This window comes from Phacochoerus africanus, chromosome 6 (assembly GCF_016906955.1).
Source record: "Phacochoerus africanus isolate WHEZ1 chromosome 6, ROS_Pafr_v1, whole genome shotgun sequence".
Lineage (NCBI taxonomy): Eukaryota > Metazoa > Chordata > Mammalia > Artiodactyla > Suidae > Phacochoerus > Phacochoerus africanus.
In genome coordinates, this window is record NC_062549.1 from 101,949,506 (window position 1) to 101,963,283 (window position 13,778).

Genomic DNA, 13,778 nt, shown 5'->3' on the forward strand with positions numbered 1-13,778 from the left:
CGCTTAGCACAGTGGTGAGCAAACCGTATCCAGATGTTTGCAGTTCTGGTCATCATTCCCCTTTGCAGATAAACTCGGTGGGAAGGGACCTGTCCAGGTTCCCGTGGCTAATACCCACAGTGCCCCAGGCCTCTGCCAAATCTCTTGCTATTCCTGATCTGGCAAGAGTAAATGGGCCTCCATCCCCTTCCTTGGATCCGTCTTTGGGCTTTCATTGCTTTATCCCGCTCTGAGCATGCCCGGGGGACAAAAATGAGCTGGAATACCTTAAGGACAGCGCCATGATCTTACATCCCTTCCCCATGACAGCTTTCAGATCCCCTGCTGCTCTCCCCTGCTGTGCCCAGAGCACGTGGTCTTTCATATCTCAGGAACTTTCAGGGGTGTCTTCTGCTTGGGGATAAGCAGCCAGGCAGACAGGTGTGTGTTCTGGATTAGTCTCTAAGCTGGACCTTTTTCCCTCCCCCCCTTCACTCCTCTTCCATAAGAAAGCCCTTAACTCGAGGTCTGTTTGGTTTATGTTCCACCTTAAGCTATTGCAGACTCACCAATCATAGTTAAAAACTCAGTCCAGCACCTGGTTAGGCCAGGTGGGCTTTTCTTGGGGTTAGCTGGGGTGGCCTTGTCTTTTGAGGCTAGGGCCTTGAAAGGCATTGGTGGCTCTTAGAGTGGGCAAGTCTTTTCCAAGAACCCAGAGAGTCCCACCTGGTCCAGATCTGACCACGGAAAGCAGACTGTCAGGACTTTAGGTGGCTCTGCTGAGCAGAGCCTCGTATCCAGTGGGCGGGGCCTGGGGCCAGAGATAGCTGCCTGAAGAACTAGAGGCCCAAGGGGGCAGGTGAGTGGACTTTTCCCCCGTTTCAGAGCTCACACTCCTTTAGGCTCCCCAGGAGTCACCAAGCCGGAAGGAGTCTGGAGTTGGTGGGGGGGGGGGCGTACCTTGGAGAGAGAGGTTGAGAGTCCCCAGGACCCTGGGGCCCACACTCTTATTGAGACATTCCTCTGGGTTTGCCTCTTAAGCGCCAAGTCTAGTCACCCCACTGCTGCCTTTTCTGTTGCAGCGGGGCTGCTGAGTGAGGAAGAAGGGGTTGCTCTCCGGAAGGAAGAAGATGACCCTTCTGGAGTAGCTGAGATGGCGATGTTCCCGGGACTGTCTGAATCAGACAGCATTTCCCGGAGCTTCCGGGAAGAGGAGGAGGAGGAGGAGAGTGCAGGGGAGAACCGGCTGGAGGACGAAGAGGAGCAGCCGACCCCTCCCGTGCTTCCCTGGAGGCGGCACCTCTCCCTGGGGAGTCGGCACCGGGGCGACAAGCCTGCCCACCGTCGCTTCCGCAGGCTCCACCACCCCATGGCCGTGGACCTCGGAGAGCTCGACAGCCTGATGGCCAGCATCATGGACGCGCCCACCATCTGCCCCGACTGCGGGGAGAGCTTCAGCCCCGGCGCCGCCTTCCTGCAGCACCAGCGCATTCACCGCCTGGCGGAGGCCGCCGCGGCCGCCAGCCTGGAACCTTTCGGCTTTGCGGGCGAGTGCGGCGCGGTGGTGGGGATGATGGGCGTGGGCGTGGCCGGGGGCTTCGGGGCGGGGCCCGCGCTGGCCCGGCCCCCCCGCGAGAAGCCCTTCCGCTGCGGGGAGTGTGGCAAGGGCTTCAGCCGCAACACCTACCTGACCAACCACCTGCGGCTGCACACGGGCGAGCGGCCCAACCTCTGCGCCGACTGCGGCAAGAGCTTCAGCTGGCGCGCCGACCTGCTCAAGCACCGGCGCCTGCACACGGGCGAGAAGCCCTACCCGTGCCCCGAGTGCGGCGAGGCCTTCAGCCTCAGCTCGCACCTGCTGAGCCACCGACGCGCGCACGCGGCGGCCAGCGGCGCGGGGCCGGCGGCGCTTCGGCCCTTCGCCTGCGGCGAGTGCGGCAAGGGCTTCGTGCGCCGTTCGCACCTGGCCAACCACCAGCGCATCCACACGGGCGAGAAGCCGCACGGCTGTGGCGAGTGCGGCAAGCGCTTCAGCTGGCGCTCGGACCTGGTGAAGCATCAGCGCGTGCACACGGGCGAGAAGCCGTACATGTGCTCCGAGTGCGGGGAGACCTTCAGCGTCAGCTCGCACCTCTTCACGCACAAGCGCACGCACTCGGGCGAGCGGCCTTACGTGTGCCGCGAATGCGGCAAGGGCTTCGGGCGCAACTCGCACCTGGTGAACCACCTGCGCGTACACACGGGCGAGAAGCCCTTCCGCTGCGGCCAGTGCGAGAAGCGCTTCAGCGACTTCTCCACGCTCACGCAGCACCAGCGCACGCACACGGGTGAGAAGCCCTACACCTGCATCGAGTGTGGCAAGAGCTTCATCCAGAGCTCGCACCTGATCCGCCACCGCCGCATCCACACCGGCAACAAGCCGCACAAGTGCGCGGGCTGTGGCAAGGGCTTCCGCTACAAAACGCACCTCGCGCAGCACCAGAAGCTGCACCTGTGCTAGGGCTGCGCCCCTGGGGAGGCTGCCTCTGGGGAGTACGTGGGTACTAGATGTCCTGGGACAGACCCTGTAGAAAAAGATGGGGAAGGGGAGGGAGGGACAATCTGAGAATGACTGGGGAGCTTTTAAGGGTTAGGGCCCGGAAGGGGAGGGCTGCGTAAGGGTTGTTCTTTTTGGAGTGCTGTATTTTACCTGCTTCCCCCAGACGAAGAAAAGTTTGGAAGATGTGCCTGAGCGTGGTGACGTCATCAAATAAATACCCTATGTAGGGGGTGCAGGGCGAGGAGGAGCAGGTGCCTGAGGATCTTGAGGAAGGGGAGTTAGCGGGGAGGGGGAGGGTACGGGGTGGTTGACAATAGAGTAGGTTGGGCTGTAATGGCCCATGGGAAGCGGGGAGAGCGTGTGGTTGGTGTGAGGTTTATGGGGTAAAATAAAAGGGGGGCATGAGTAATCCTATCCTGGTTTCACCAGGTATTAAGCCACTGTTTGCCCTGTCTCTCCACATCAGCTAGAGTCCCAGGAAGTGGAGGAACTTGGTTAGTCCTGTAGGAGTGGATATTTTGTGTACCCTTCCCTTCCTTTCTCTGAGCCACAGTGAGCTGCTATTTTGAGGCATCCAGGGGAAACTGGGCAGAAAAGCTACACACCCTCACTTCAAGGGTGGAATCTCTGAGATAGAAGTTCATTCAGAGCTGGTTTTCCGATCTGGGAAATCATGGTCCTACTCCTGGTTCTTTACTACTTCCTTTAACATGGTCATGCTTCACGCTGGGTCAGGGTGGTCTCTGTGGATGACCAGGCCTCTGCCCCTGGTGTCAGGTGTGTTCCAGGCCCAGCATGTCTTTCGGATCTCACCTGTGATCTCTTAAGTGCTGGGAACTGGAACAATCCCAGCTATGTGTGACTTTTCCCTTCTCAGATCAGCTTGATGCTTGTTTCGGGTGAACCTCAGGCCATCAACAGTTGCTCTGGTGACCTGCTACAAAAGTCAACTAGCTCAGAACTTTGCAGGTCCTGTGTGAGAAATCAGGGAAGCAAATGTTCCCATGCCGGGGTGCAAGGCTTCTTCCTCTCACTTGCCTTCGCTTCGTATCTGTGTACCCCTCCCCCTCTGCAGTAAGGGGGGCGATAGTCCAACCCCCACCTCCATGCGTATTGATATGGGCTCTGGTCTAAGTAGAAATGTCTATTTCCTACACAGTGAGGCACAGTTGAAGCTCAAGACTTTATACAAGGAGGGCGCAGGCAGGGAGAGGTATCGATGTATAGTTGCCAAATAGCACAAGCAATGAATGTTTTCTGGTGGTTATATAGATGCCAAAATAGCACTTTTGTCTTTGTAAAGTGCTTTATGCTTTTTGATGATTGTTAGTTGTTTCTCATGTCTTTGTGAGGTAGAACAGTATTAAGTCCCCTGTCTTAGGGAAGACATGGGGACAGGAGTGCGACAGACGTTTCTCTCTTTAGAGGCCAATGACCGTGTGGATAGGTGTGGTCTGACCTTTTGTGCTCTCCAACGCAGCTGCTAGGAAGACTTACCCTGTCGTGATTTATATAATAAGGACACTGAAAATTCTTACACTTGGCGGACAACGTTAAGGCTAGCCTAGTAGGGCCAAAGATGTCCTTGTTGACAAAGCTGGTCTTTGTCATGTAATTAGAGTGTCCTAGATATGTCCCATTTCTAGTCGGGGCTATAGTTAGATGACTCTTGTATAGACTTCAGTTACCCATGCTGAAAATCCCTTCCGTAGGTTAGCCTTTAGAAGGTAGAATTGTGGAAAGCAGTTTTGTTTTCCTTACTAGCGACTGTTCCCCTATGTTTTTCATGGAAGAATCTTCACGAACTGTTGGACATGCTTCAAGGAGGAAAAAAACCCCACAAGGTTGTTTTTACAGTTTTCTGGAGTTTTTATGGATACTGGAAATGTATACTTGATCCGTTGTGTTCTAGCAAAGAACCTTTTTGGGGGACTGTAGGAAAGCATGTTTTTGCCATTATGAAAACACTTTAAAAAAAAAAATCTTGAGACTTCTGGGCTTGTGTAAAGCCTGTTGATCTTGCCCTCCTAATCAGTTTCTTGTTATTTGCAAATGCAAATAGATTTTCAAAATATAGATAGTTTTGGGAGAGACTAATTCCTTTTGATTTTAGTCGAGAGTAATCTGAGCAAAGCAAGTGTCCATTATTAATTCTGACTCCTGTGATCTGAATACTAAGTATATAAGACTCACATGAAAATAACATAGCTCATTGGTAGGTAATCATTCCTTTGCATGTGTGTTGTTTTTTTTTTGTTTTTTTTTTTTTCATGCACATCTACCTCTTCCAGCTGTTTTGAGTTCTCTTAAGTCTGTGCCTATGAAATCTCATCCAACTTTTGATTATTCATGAATTGATGATCCACTGAATGGGTCACTCAGTCTTTTGCTGACATTTTCATCCTGGTACACAGTCTCGTCTGCATCCACTGTGTTCCCCAGCAGTAGCTTTTGAGAATGGGTTCGGTGGGGAGAGGAGACTGAAGCTAGGGTAAAGTAATTTACTGGCAGTGGGAATCTTTGAGTTTCATTGACCTCCTCTGTTCTTTCTGTTACCATAGAGAAGAAAGCCAGCTACTCCTTCAGTGTCCCTTCTGTGAGTACCTCCCTTAGCAGAAGAAAACAACCCAACCAGCAACACCCCACTCTCATGGTGCATCTGAAATGTGATTCCATTGTTCTTATAACTCTTCAGGGAACATATCCACATTAAGTGAGGTGAAATGCATTCAGGAGTCTCTTTCTTGTATTTAAAAAAATTGCTTTTTTTTTTTTTTGCTTTTTAGAGCCACACCCATGGAAATGGAAGTCCCCAGGCTAGGGGTTGAATCCAAGCTGCAGCTGCCAGCCTACACCACAGCCATGGCAATGCCAGATCCGAGCCTTGTCTGCAACTTCCACCACAGCTCATGGCAACGCCGGATCCTTAACCCACTGAGCAAGGCCAGGGATCAAACCCGCGTCCTCATGGGTGCTAGTTGGGTTTGTTACCGCTGAGTCACGATGGGAACTCTGAAAAGTAGCATTTCTAAAGCAAACCCTGATAACTGTGGTTCACCCTTAAAAATGTTCATCTGAAGGCTCCTTCCACCAGCTCACGAATGTTGGTGGGGCAAGGGTATCATCTGTTTCCTGGGAAGTTCAGTCAAGTGCAGGCTGCATGTTACTGAGCAAAACCTGGAGCAGTTTTAAATAGGTTAAAAACACTGAGCTCTGAGTTGGAAGGAGAAGAGGAGACGGTAACCCCTTGAGCCATGTGGCCTCTTCCAGGTCAGGAGGCTGTACATATGTGAAAAGTTCAAATTAAGAACCTGTGTTCACAGACAATCTGAACTGTGCTTCTGAAGTTTGTGCACATTTTCTTTCACTGTAATGTTATTTTACAGCTGTTTGTTATGATAATGAATAATTTAATAATGCTAAAAGTACCAGGTTTGGCGTGAGTGTGTGCTTGTGTATGTGAGAATTGCCTTATTTTCAGGTTGTTTTATTTAATGATGGTTCCTTGGACAGCATTCTGGTGTTCAATCCCCAATGCGGAATATATGTCATTAAATCCGTATCAGTCTTTTACCATGTCCCTCTTTCCTTTTTACTTGTCACCCGTTAAATGTCACTCAGTTCAGTCTATGGAAGCTACATCCTGGTAGAACAGGAGCTAGCAGACTGTCACATCCAGGCTGTCCCTTTGTGTAAATAAAATATTCTTGGACTATAGTTCTACCCACACAGCCTTACTCACAAAGTGTCTTCAGCTGCTTTTGCACTAATACAATAAGGTCAAGAACTTGGGACAGAGGCTGCATGACCCACCATCCTAAGATATTTGCTGTCTGGGTCTTTATTGAAAAAGTTTGCTGACTCCTGATTTAGATTGTTTGGGTGGAGCCTAGATCATTCTGGAATTGGCCAGTGTCTACATAGTCTGTCCATTCTAACCAGTAATTCAGTGCAACACTTTGGCACTGATGTGGCTTTGGGGAGTTCCCTGGTGGCCTAGCTGTTAAGGATTCAGTGTTGTCACTGCTGTGGCATAGGTTTGATCCCTGGCCCAGGAATTTTTGTATGCCCTGGGTGCATCCAAAAAAAAAAAAATAGGGAGTTCCCGTTGTGGCTCAGCAGAAATGAACCCGACTAGTATCATGAGGATGTGGGTTTGACCTCTGACCTCACTCGGTGGGTTAAGAATCCAGCATTGCCATGAACTGTGGTGTAGGTCACAGGCGTGGTTTTGGATGTGGCATTGCTGTGGCTGTGGCGTAGGCCAGCAGCTGTAGCTCCAATTCGACCCCTAGCCTGGGAGCTTCCCTGTGCTGCAGGTGTGGCCCTAAAAAGGGGGAAAAAAAAAAAGTGGCTTTGGGATGCTAGAAATGTGTTACTGTTTTACTGTTTCATTGACTGATTTCCAAAGGTCTGTGTCTTCATTCCTTGTCAGAAGCAATCTGTGGGGAATTTTGGCAGTGGACAGGTGAAAGGGAGTCATGGGGTGGGGGGGCGCCAGACCCATCTTTCCTCTATACAGAATGGATTCCTGAATCACATAACAAAGTATCTTCTTCCCCCCAGTTCTCAGAAATGTAGCTTAATGGCTACTGGTAATACTGAAAGGAACTTACCCGCAAGACTGAACTTTTGCTCAAAATATTGTTTTAGCTGTCTCGGCTCATGGAAGCAATGAGACAGCAGTTTGTAAGGAAGGGCTTCACAAGAAATAGAAAAAGCATGAAAAGCACCTTCATTTCTTTTACTGATCACAGCTACCTCCTTGAGTGAATGTCCGTGGCCCTTCTGCCGAGCAGGGCCAGCAAATGCTGGGTCCTGGGCCTGGAAGGAGGCAGGCAGCTCCGGGGCCTGCAGCATTACTGCCCAGGCCTGCTATTCTGACCTGAAGCAGCCACCAGGCTGACTCCTGGTCCCTGGGAAACTACACTAAACCATGCATTTGAAGTCCCCATTCTGTGTCCTGTGGGGACACAGCAGAAAACCCAGCCTTCCATGAGGCAATGCTTAACCCAGACTTCCAATTAGAGCAGCCTCTATCCACGTTCCAGCTAGAGAAGCTGTATCAGGTCCACTTGTCTTAGTTCATACCAAGATTTTCTTAGTTTAACGTGAACTGTACAATAGAATTACCTGGGAAGCTTTAAAACAAACAACCCCCCCGCCAAAAAAAAAAAAACACCAAAAGAAAAACCAAAAAAACCAACTTGTTCGAAGCATTGATGAATTGGTCTGGGGTGATGCCCAAGTACCAGGGCTTTAGAAAGGCTTCCCAGGCGATTTTAATGGGGATTGAATGGGAATCTCACCCAGGGTTGAGAAGTCCTAGGACCAACTAGGTACCTGCTTTCTTGCTTTGGGATTATGGCAAGTAAAACTCGTAAACTTCAAATCCTTCCCTCCACTAAGTGGTACCGAGCTCATCTGTCAGATGCAAAGGGTGTGGGCAGATGCAGCGGGCTCTGCTGCCTATTTGTAGGCCCGCGTCTCACACGTGCCTTCCCCAAATAGTTAAAGATGATAAGCAAGGCCAGGGAGAGTGCCCGTCTTTGCTGTTCACCAGATAATGCCCCCAGGGCCTCGCTGGCTGCCGCTGGCCCTTCTCAGTATTTGCCAACCGTAGACTTGTCTGCCTTCCCTTCTTTCTGATCTCCATTCCCTATCTCTGCTCACCTAACAAAGCAAAATTCCATGCATTTCTCTTTTTCTCAGCTGCCCTTGGCAGTCGAGTCCTTTCCTAAATTTTTGCCCCTGGAGGGAAAGGGGAGGAGGTCCCAGCTTGAACAGAGTAGTGACCTGCTCTTGTCCGTCCCCGCCAGAGCTCAAGTGTCTGCAGTTCTCTGCTGCCTGCCTGTGTTTCAAGGTCACCTCTGCTAACTCAAAGCACATTCCAATGGTTTTCAGTTTCCAACGGCCCCATGGGATCCAGGCCACTGATCACAGACCTCCCTGCATCCTTCTGTGATGCGGTGACCTGCCTCATCACAGCAGCCAGGATGCTTGGCTTTGGAAACCAAAGAGGTAAGTGGCAAGTTGTCCCTGTACTGAGCTGCCCTGTGCTTAAAAAGGCTGGGGAAAGGGGGCAGTGTACCTGCCATGCTCAAGCTGGCATCCCTGCATATATATTTGGAGGCATTTCTTCCTGAGTGAAAGCATTGCTAGCCTCCAAGCCCCACCACTGCTGGAGACTAGAGGCTCAATGCAAGCAGTGTGGCACTGCCATTCATTCACGGAAGATACCCCTCTGAGATGCTGTCGCTGACCTGTGAGGGCTGACGTGGTTCTTCTGCAGAGAGGTTCCCAGAATATCCTGTACACATTCCTGGAGATGCGTGGCCTCCCTGGTGCCCAGGGCTGTGGCTTGTCTGGAGCAGAGACCCTGAGAGGTTCACCCCAGTGCATGCCGGGTGCACACGTGCCGTGGTACGGGTGTGAGAGGGAGAAGCTCCCACTTTCTAACCCTCCACAAGCAGGAAGGGGGCACTGATTTTTTTCCCTGCCTGACGTCATGCCCAGCTTCCTTGTGAATTGTTTTGCAAACTGTTAAGTATTTCTTTGGGGATTTGGCCTCTGGTGCAGGAGGGGAGGGATAGAGGGAGTAGAAAGAGGAATGTCTTAACATTGAGGCTTCAGATGTTATTCCTGGGCTAGATGGTACCTCCAGCAAAGGCTCAGGCTGAAGCAGGTTCTCTGTGGAGGGCCTATGCCTGTCAGCTGGGGACACCACTGCTGTATCCACTCTAGCTGGCTGTGTGGGTGGGGTCTAGGGGCTGTGTGTGACCTTGGAGAGGTTCATGAATCAACGGGCAGCTAAGGGATCTGGCTGGACATTTCTCTCGTCAGGTCTGCTATCAGGAGGTGTTGGAATAAAGTTGAACTTGGATAGACAAGGACCACCAAGAGCTTGGGCTGAGGTGGGCCTACAGCTCCCTGTATTGACACTAATGGACACAGTAGAGGTCCTGGACCTGACGTCACAGCCACAAAGCCTCTGGACTGAGGGAGACACTGTCTAAACTTGCTGCAACCTAGGCCAGGCTTGATGGGTGCACTTGATCTTGGCCTTGTCTACCCAGTGGAAGGATATGGATGTGAGGTGTGGGGAAAAGACCAAACAAAAAAACACACATGAAGGTTCTTAGAAGGTTTAGGAGCTTGTAGCATAGCTGCCTGGAGCCAAGGAGGAGAGAGGCAGTTGCTTGCAGGTGGACTGTTTCCTTGCATTTCCAGCCCCTGAAGCAAGGAAGCGAGCGAGGCCATTGACTTCACTTACAAGGACAGAGGGAAGACAGGAGGGATCAGTCCTTCTGTCCCTTTGAGGGCAGGGGAGCGGGCAGGACAGAGCTCCGGCGGTGTTCACAGCTGTGGTCACGAGCAAGGCTCAGATTTTTCTGTTTTCCCTTCAGGAGGCACTAAACCTGTTGACTCTAGTGTCTAGTAATTGTCCAAAACCTTCACACCTACTTGGAGGACACCCACAGCCCCAAGTGCAAATGCCTCAGTCAGCATAGGTCCTGCAGCCCAGCTCGTGGGAGGGAGCTCAGAGGTGGGGGAGGGGTGGTCCTGCTCAGCCCTTGGCTGCAACTTGACCTCTGCAACTTGGAGCTCCCTACTAGAAGGCCGCCTGTCCCTTTACAGATAAGGAGCCAGGGGCCACAGGAACTGGGGAAGGGCTTGGAAACTACGCTCTCAGCCTTGGCTTGGCACAAAGACACACGCAAGGCGAGGAGTGCTGTGGCCAAGGTTAGCTGCAGCGGTGGGTGCCAGAGACACCCAGCCCGCTTACAGCTGCCCGGCATCCTGGGGATTGACCTGAGAAATGAGCTACCACCTCCGTTTTGCAGGTCAGGAAGCAGACCCAGGAAAGTCCAGGGATTTGCCTACCTGTGACGGCAACATTGAAAGAGAACCCAGAGTTTTCACTCTTATTTGAGAGAACCATTCACTTCTCAAATAAGAGAATCCTCTTTTCCCTTTGCCCTTCACTATCCCCACCCGGCATCGTGTACCGGAAGCGCCTGCCTGTCTCCCTTCCCGAAGGACCCACGTTCCACGCACCTGTGCTGCAGAGGAAGGGTTGGCTGTGTGGGCTCCATAGGAGGCTCAGGCCTGCCCTCTGCCCTCTTCCCAAATGTTCGCTCTTGTCCTCCACCCCGCTTCCTTTCCTTTAACAGATATGTTGTGGGCATAGCCTCCAGGGGGGCTGGACCCCTGCCTCCTGCTCCACACTGAGTGCTCAGGCCAAGCTCAGGGCAGCGAACTATAGGCGCCACTACAGGTGGGTGTGGAGTCCAAGTCTGTCTTGCTCAGACTGGGACAGCCTCACTCTGCTCCCTAAGGTCCTGTTTATCCTGGTAGGTTCCCTCCTTCCCTCCTTCCTTCCTTCCTTCTTTCTTTCTTCTGCCTTTCCTCCTTCCTTCCTTCCTTCCTTCCTTCCTTTTTAGGGCCACACTCACAGCATATGGAGGCTCCCAGGCTACGGGTTGAATCGGAGCTGCAGCTGCCAGCTTACACCAAGCCACAGCAACTCAGCATCCCAGCTGCATCTGCGACCTACACCACAGCTTACAGCAATGCTGGACCCTTAACCTAACTGAATGAAGCCAGGGATTGAACCCGAGTCCTCATGGATGCTAGTTGGGTTCATTACTGCTGAGCCACATGGGGAACTCGCTGGTCCCTTTCTTTAGGAACGTTGTCTCCCTCCCTCCCTCCTTAACTAACTCCAGGTCCAGTGCTCCCTCAGGGCCAGGTATGGGGGATTGGGCTGTGCACAGGGGTCAGTGCAGGGTCCCCATGGTACCTCCCAGAGTCCCCCGTGTAGGCGGGGAGACCAGTTAATAAGCAACCATAATGGGCTGTGACAGGTGATGATTGGAGGGTCACTCCCCCGCTCCCTGGAAGGCTGGAGACTTTCTGCGGAGGCGCAGCCTGAAGCATGAGGAGGAGTTGGCCCAAGGAAGAATGCCAGGGGACAGGGAATGCGCTGCAGGCAGGGGCAACCGTGGTGGGACGTGTCCAGTGATGGTCAGAGAGGTGGTGGAAGCTGCAAAGCAACCCCTGCCCTGGATACACTGATTTTCTGCCAAATCTGTGTGTCTCCTGGCCCCAGGACCCTGCTACAAACTTGCCTCTTCTCCCTACCATGGGGATTCCAGTGTGTTCTTGAGCGATACTGTGGGGAGATCTGGGTTCTAGCCCAGCTCTGCCACTGATTGGTTGGGTGACCTTGGGAAAGTGATTCACTTCTTGAGCCTCAGTTCTCTTATCTGTGAAATGGGAGAAGGGAAGGAGCCCACAGTTAAAAGCCAGAGCCTGTGGGGCCTTTTTTAAGCTCAAAAATGTGAATGCCGCCAGCACACTGATCTCCCCTGCAGGAGACAGAGAGCCTCCCCCGACAGTGAAGCAAGAGCTGTTTCACCCACTCCGGAGAGAAATGCTCTGAATCAGAACCGGCTGCATAATTTGCAAGGCTTGGTGCAAAGTCAAGGGAGCGGAGCTCTCTCTGCAGAACACGAAGCCAAGCACAGGCCCCAGGTCACGGAGGCAGCACTGGCCCCAAGCGGCTAGTAGGAGGAGGAATTTAGGTCCCAGCCTTCGAGAAGGCTATTCCTACCTGATGGGCCAGGGTCCGTGCCAGGGGAACAGGGCCAGCAGCGCACCTTGTGCCCACCCCCTGTCGCCAGCACCTGCTTTGGAAGAAGGGCTGACTTTCCCAGTGCAGGGTCTTCTGTTTCTGATGCAGAGACGGCACCCTTAACTAGTGGGAGTTTCAAGTTTCTAGAACGGGCTGTTGGCTGTTCCAGAGTTTGCAACTGACCCCAGGGCCCCCTGCCCTTGGGAACAGAGTGGCCAATCCATTTTTGTGGGTTTTCCTCCCCCCTCCTTCTGTCATAATGAGTCTCTTTCATGCCTCCAAGCACCGAGTCCATTCCCTGCTCAAGACCCCTGGGATCTTGGGCCATGACAAGAGAAAAGGACTCCCAGAAACTTTCCCTTGAAGCCCTTGATGCTTTAAGAAGCACTTACTGTAGCCAGAGGGACTGAGCTGTCCTCACCTTGAGCCGCTCAAAGGATTTTCCCCTGAATGCAGTTTTGTTTTGTTTTGTTTTGTTTTTTAATTAGAATTTCCTGGAGTTCTCATTGTGGCTCAGCAGGTTAAGAACACTACATAGTGTCCATGAGGATTCGGGTTCAATCCCTGGCCTCGCTCAGTGGGCTAAGGATCCAGTGTTGCTGTGGCCTCACTCAATGGGCCAAGGATCCAGTGTTGCTGTGGGCTAAGGATCCAGCGTTGCTGTGGGCGTAGGCCAGCAGCTGCAGCTCTGATTTGACCCTAGCCTGGAACCTCTGTATGCAGTGGGCGTGGCCGTAAACTAATAAAGAAATACTATGCTTAAAAAATAAATAAATAAAAATAGGATTTCCTTATTTTCTGTAGTACTGAAGCTCTCTGGAATCAACATTGTTTCAGGTTGTATATCTAATTTCTGGCCCCCTTAAACTTTTAGCAGTTAGGTTTTGCCTTCATAAAAGCTTTTTCCCTCTCATAGTCACTCACTCACTCATCATACATTGCAGATGAATTCATCTTTCTACCCCTTCGCCAGAGTGTCGCTTCTCTTCTTCCCAATTTTCATAATGAAGATCCAGCTTCTTCAGGTTCATTGATACCTTGAAGTTATCTCTGAATTCTTTCTCGCTCCATCGTTCCTTCTGCCTCCCTGACTCCCTTCACTCCCCAGCTCAACAATTCAGTTGTTTCTTCATATTTTGTCTGTCTATTCATCCACCCATCCGTCTGTCCATCTGTGTGTCTACTTTGTGTAGAGCAGGCACTGGGACTTAGAGATGACATGGTGAGTTTCTGTCCTCAAGGACATGACAGTATAGTGAGGGAGGCGGAATATATGAATAGCAATGAGATAGGCACAAGGCAGGCTGGGTGGTAAAAGGAGAGGCTTTGGTATTAAATATGGAGCTGAGAAAGGTGTGGTGGCAGGAGAGATGGGTGAGCTCGAAGCAGCAGGATCACCTGGGTTGGCCTGGGAGCATGTGAACGCAGGACTGGCTGGTTATTGGAGCATAAGCCTGGAGAATCTGGAAATAGGGGTTGGCGGGAATTTGGTCTGGAGCGGTAGGCAGGGGCTAGATCTTGAGAGGCTTTGTGTGTTGTCCTGAGACACGCAGGGTTATCCTCAGGGTCCTGGGGCTCCGCTGAGTGGTTTTATGGAAGAGAGTGACACGGTTAGATTCCGCG

The 13,778-nt window shown here is 51.9% G+C and overlaps 1 protein-coding gene across 2 annotated transcripts in view; it reads left to right on the forward strand.

The window, feature by feature from the left end:
• The window catches only part of ZNF697 (zinc finger protein 697), a 30,669-nt gene extending 24,578 nt beyond the window's left edge, over positions 1-6,091 (forward strand). For both annotated transcript variants that reach the window (XM_047784878.1, XM_047784879.1), the window contains one exon: positions 1,062-6,091. In XM_047784878.1, the coding sequence (XP_047640834.1) occupies positions 1,062-2,479 (1,418 nt within the window). In that variant the 3' untranslated portion in view covers positions 2,480-6,091. The remainder of the gene's footprint in view (positions 1-1,061) is intronic.
• Positions 6,092-13,778: the final 7,687 nt, after the last annotated feature.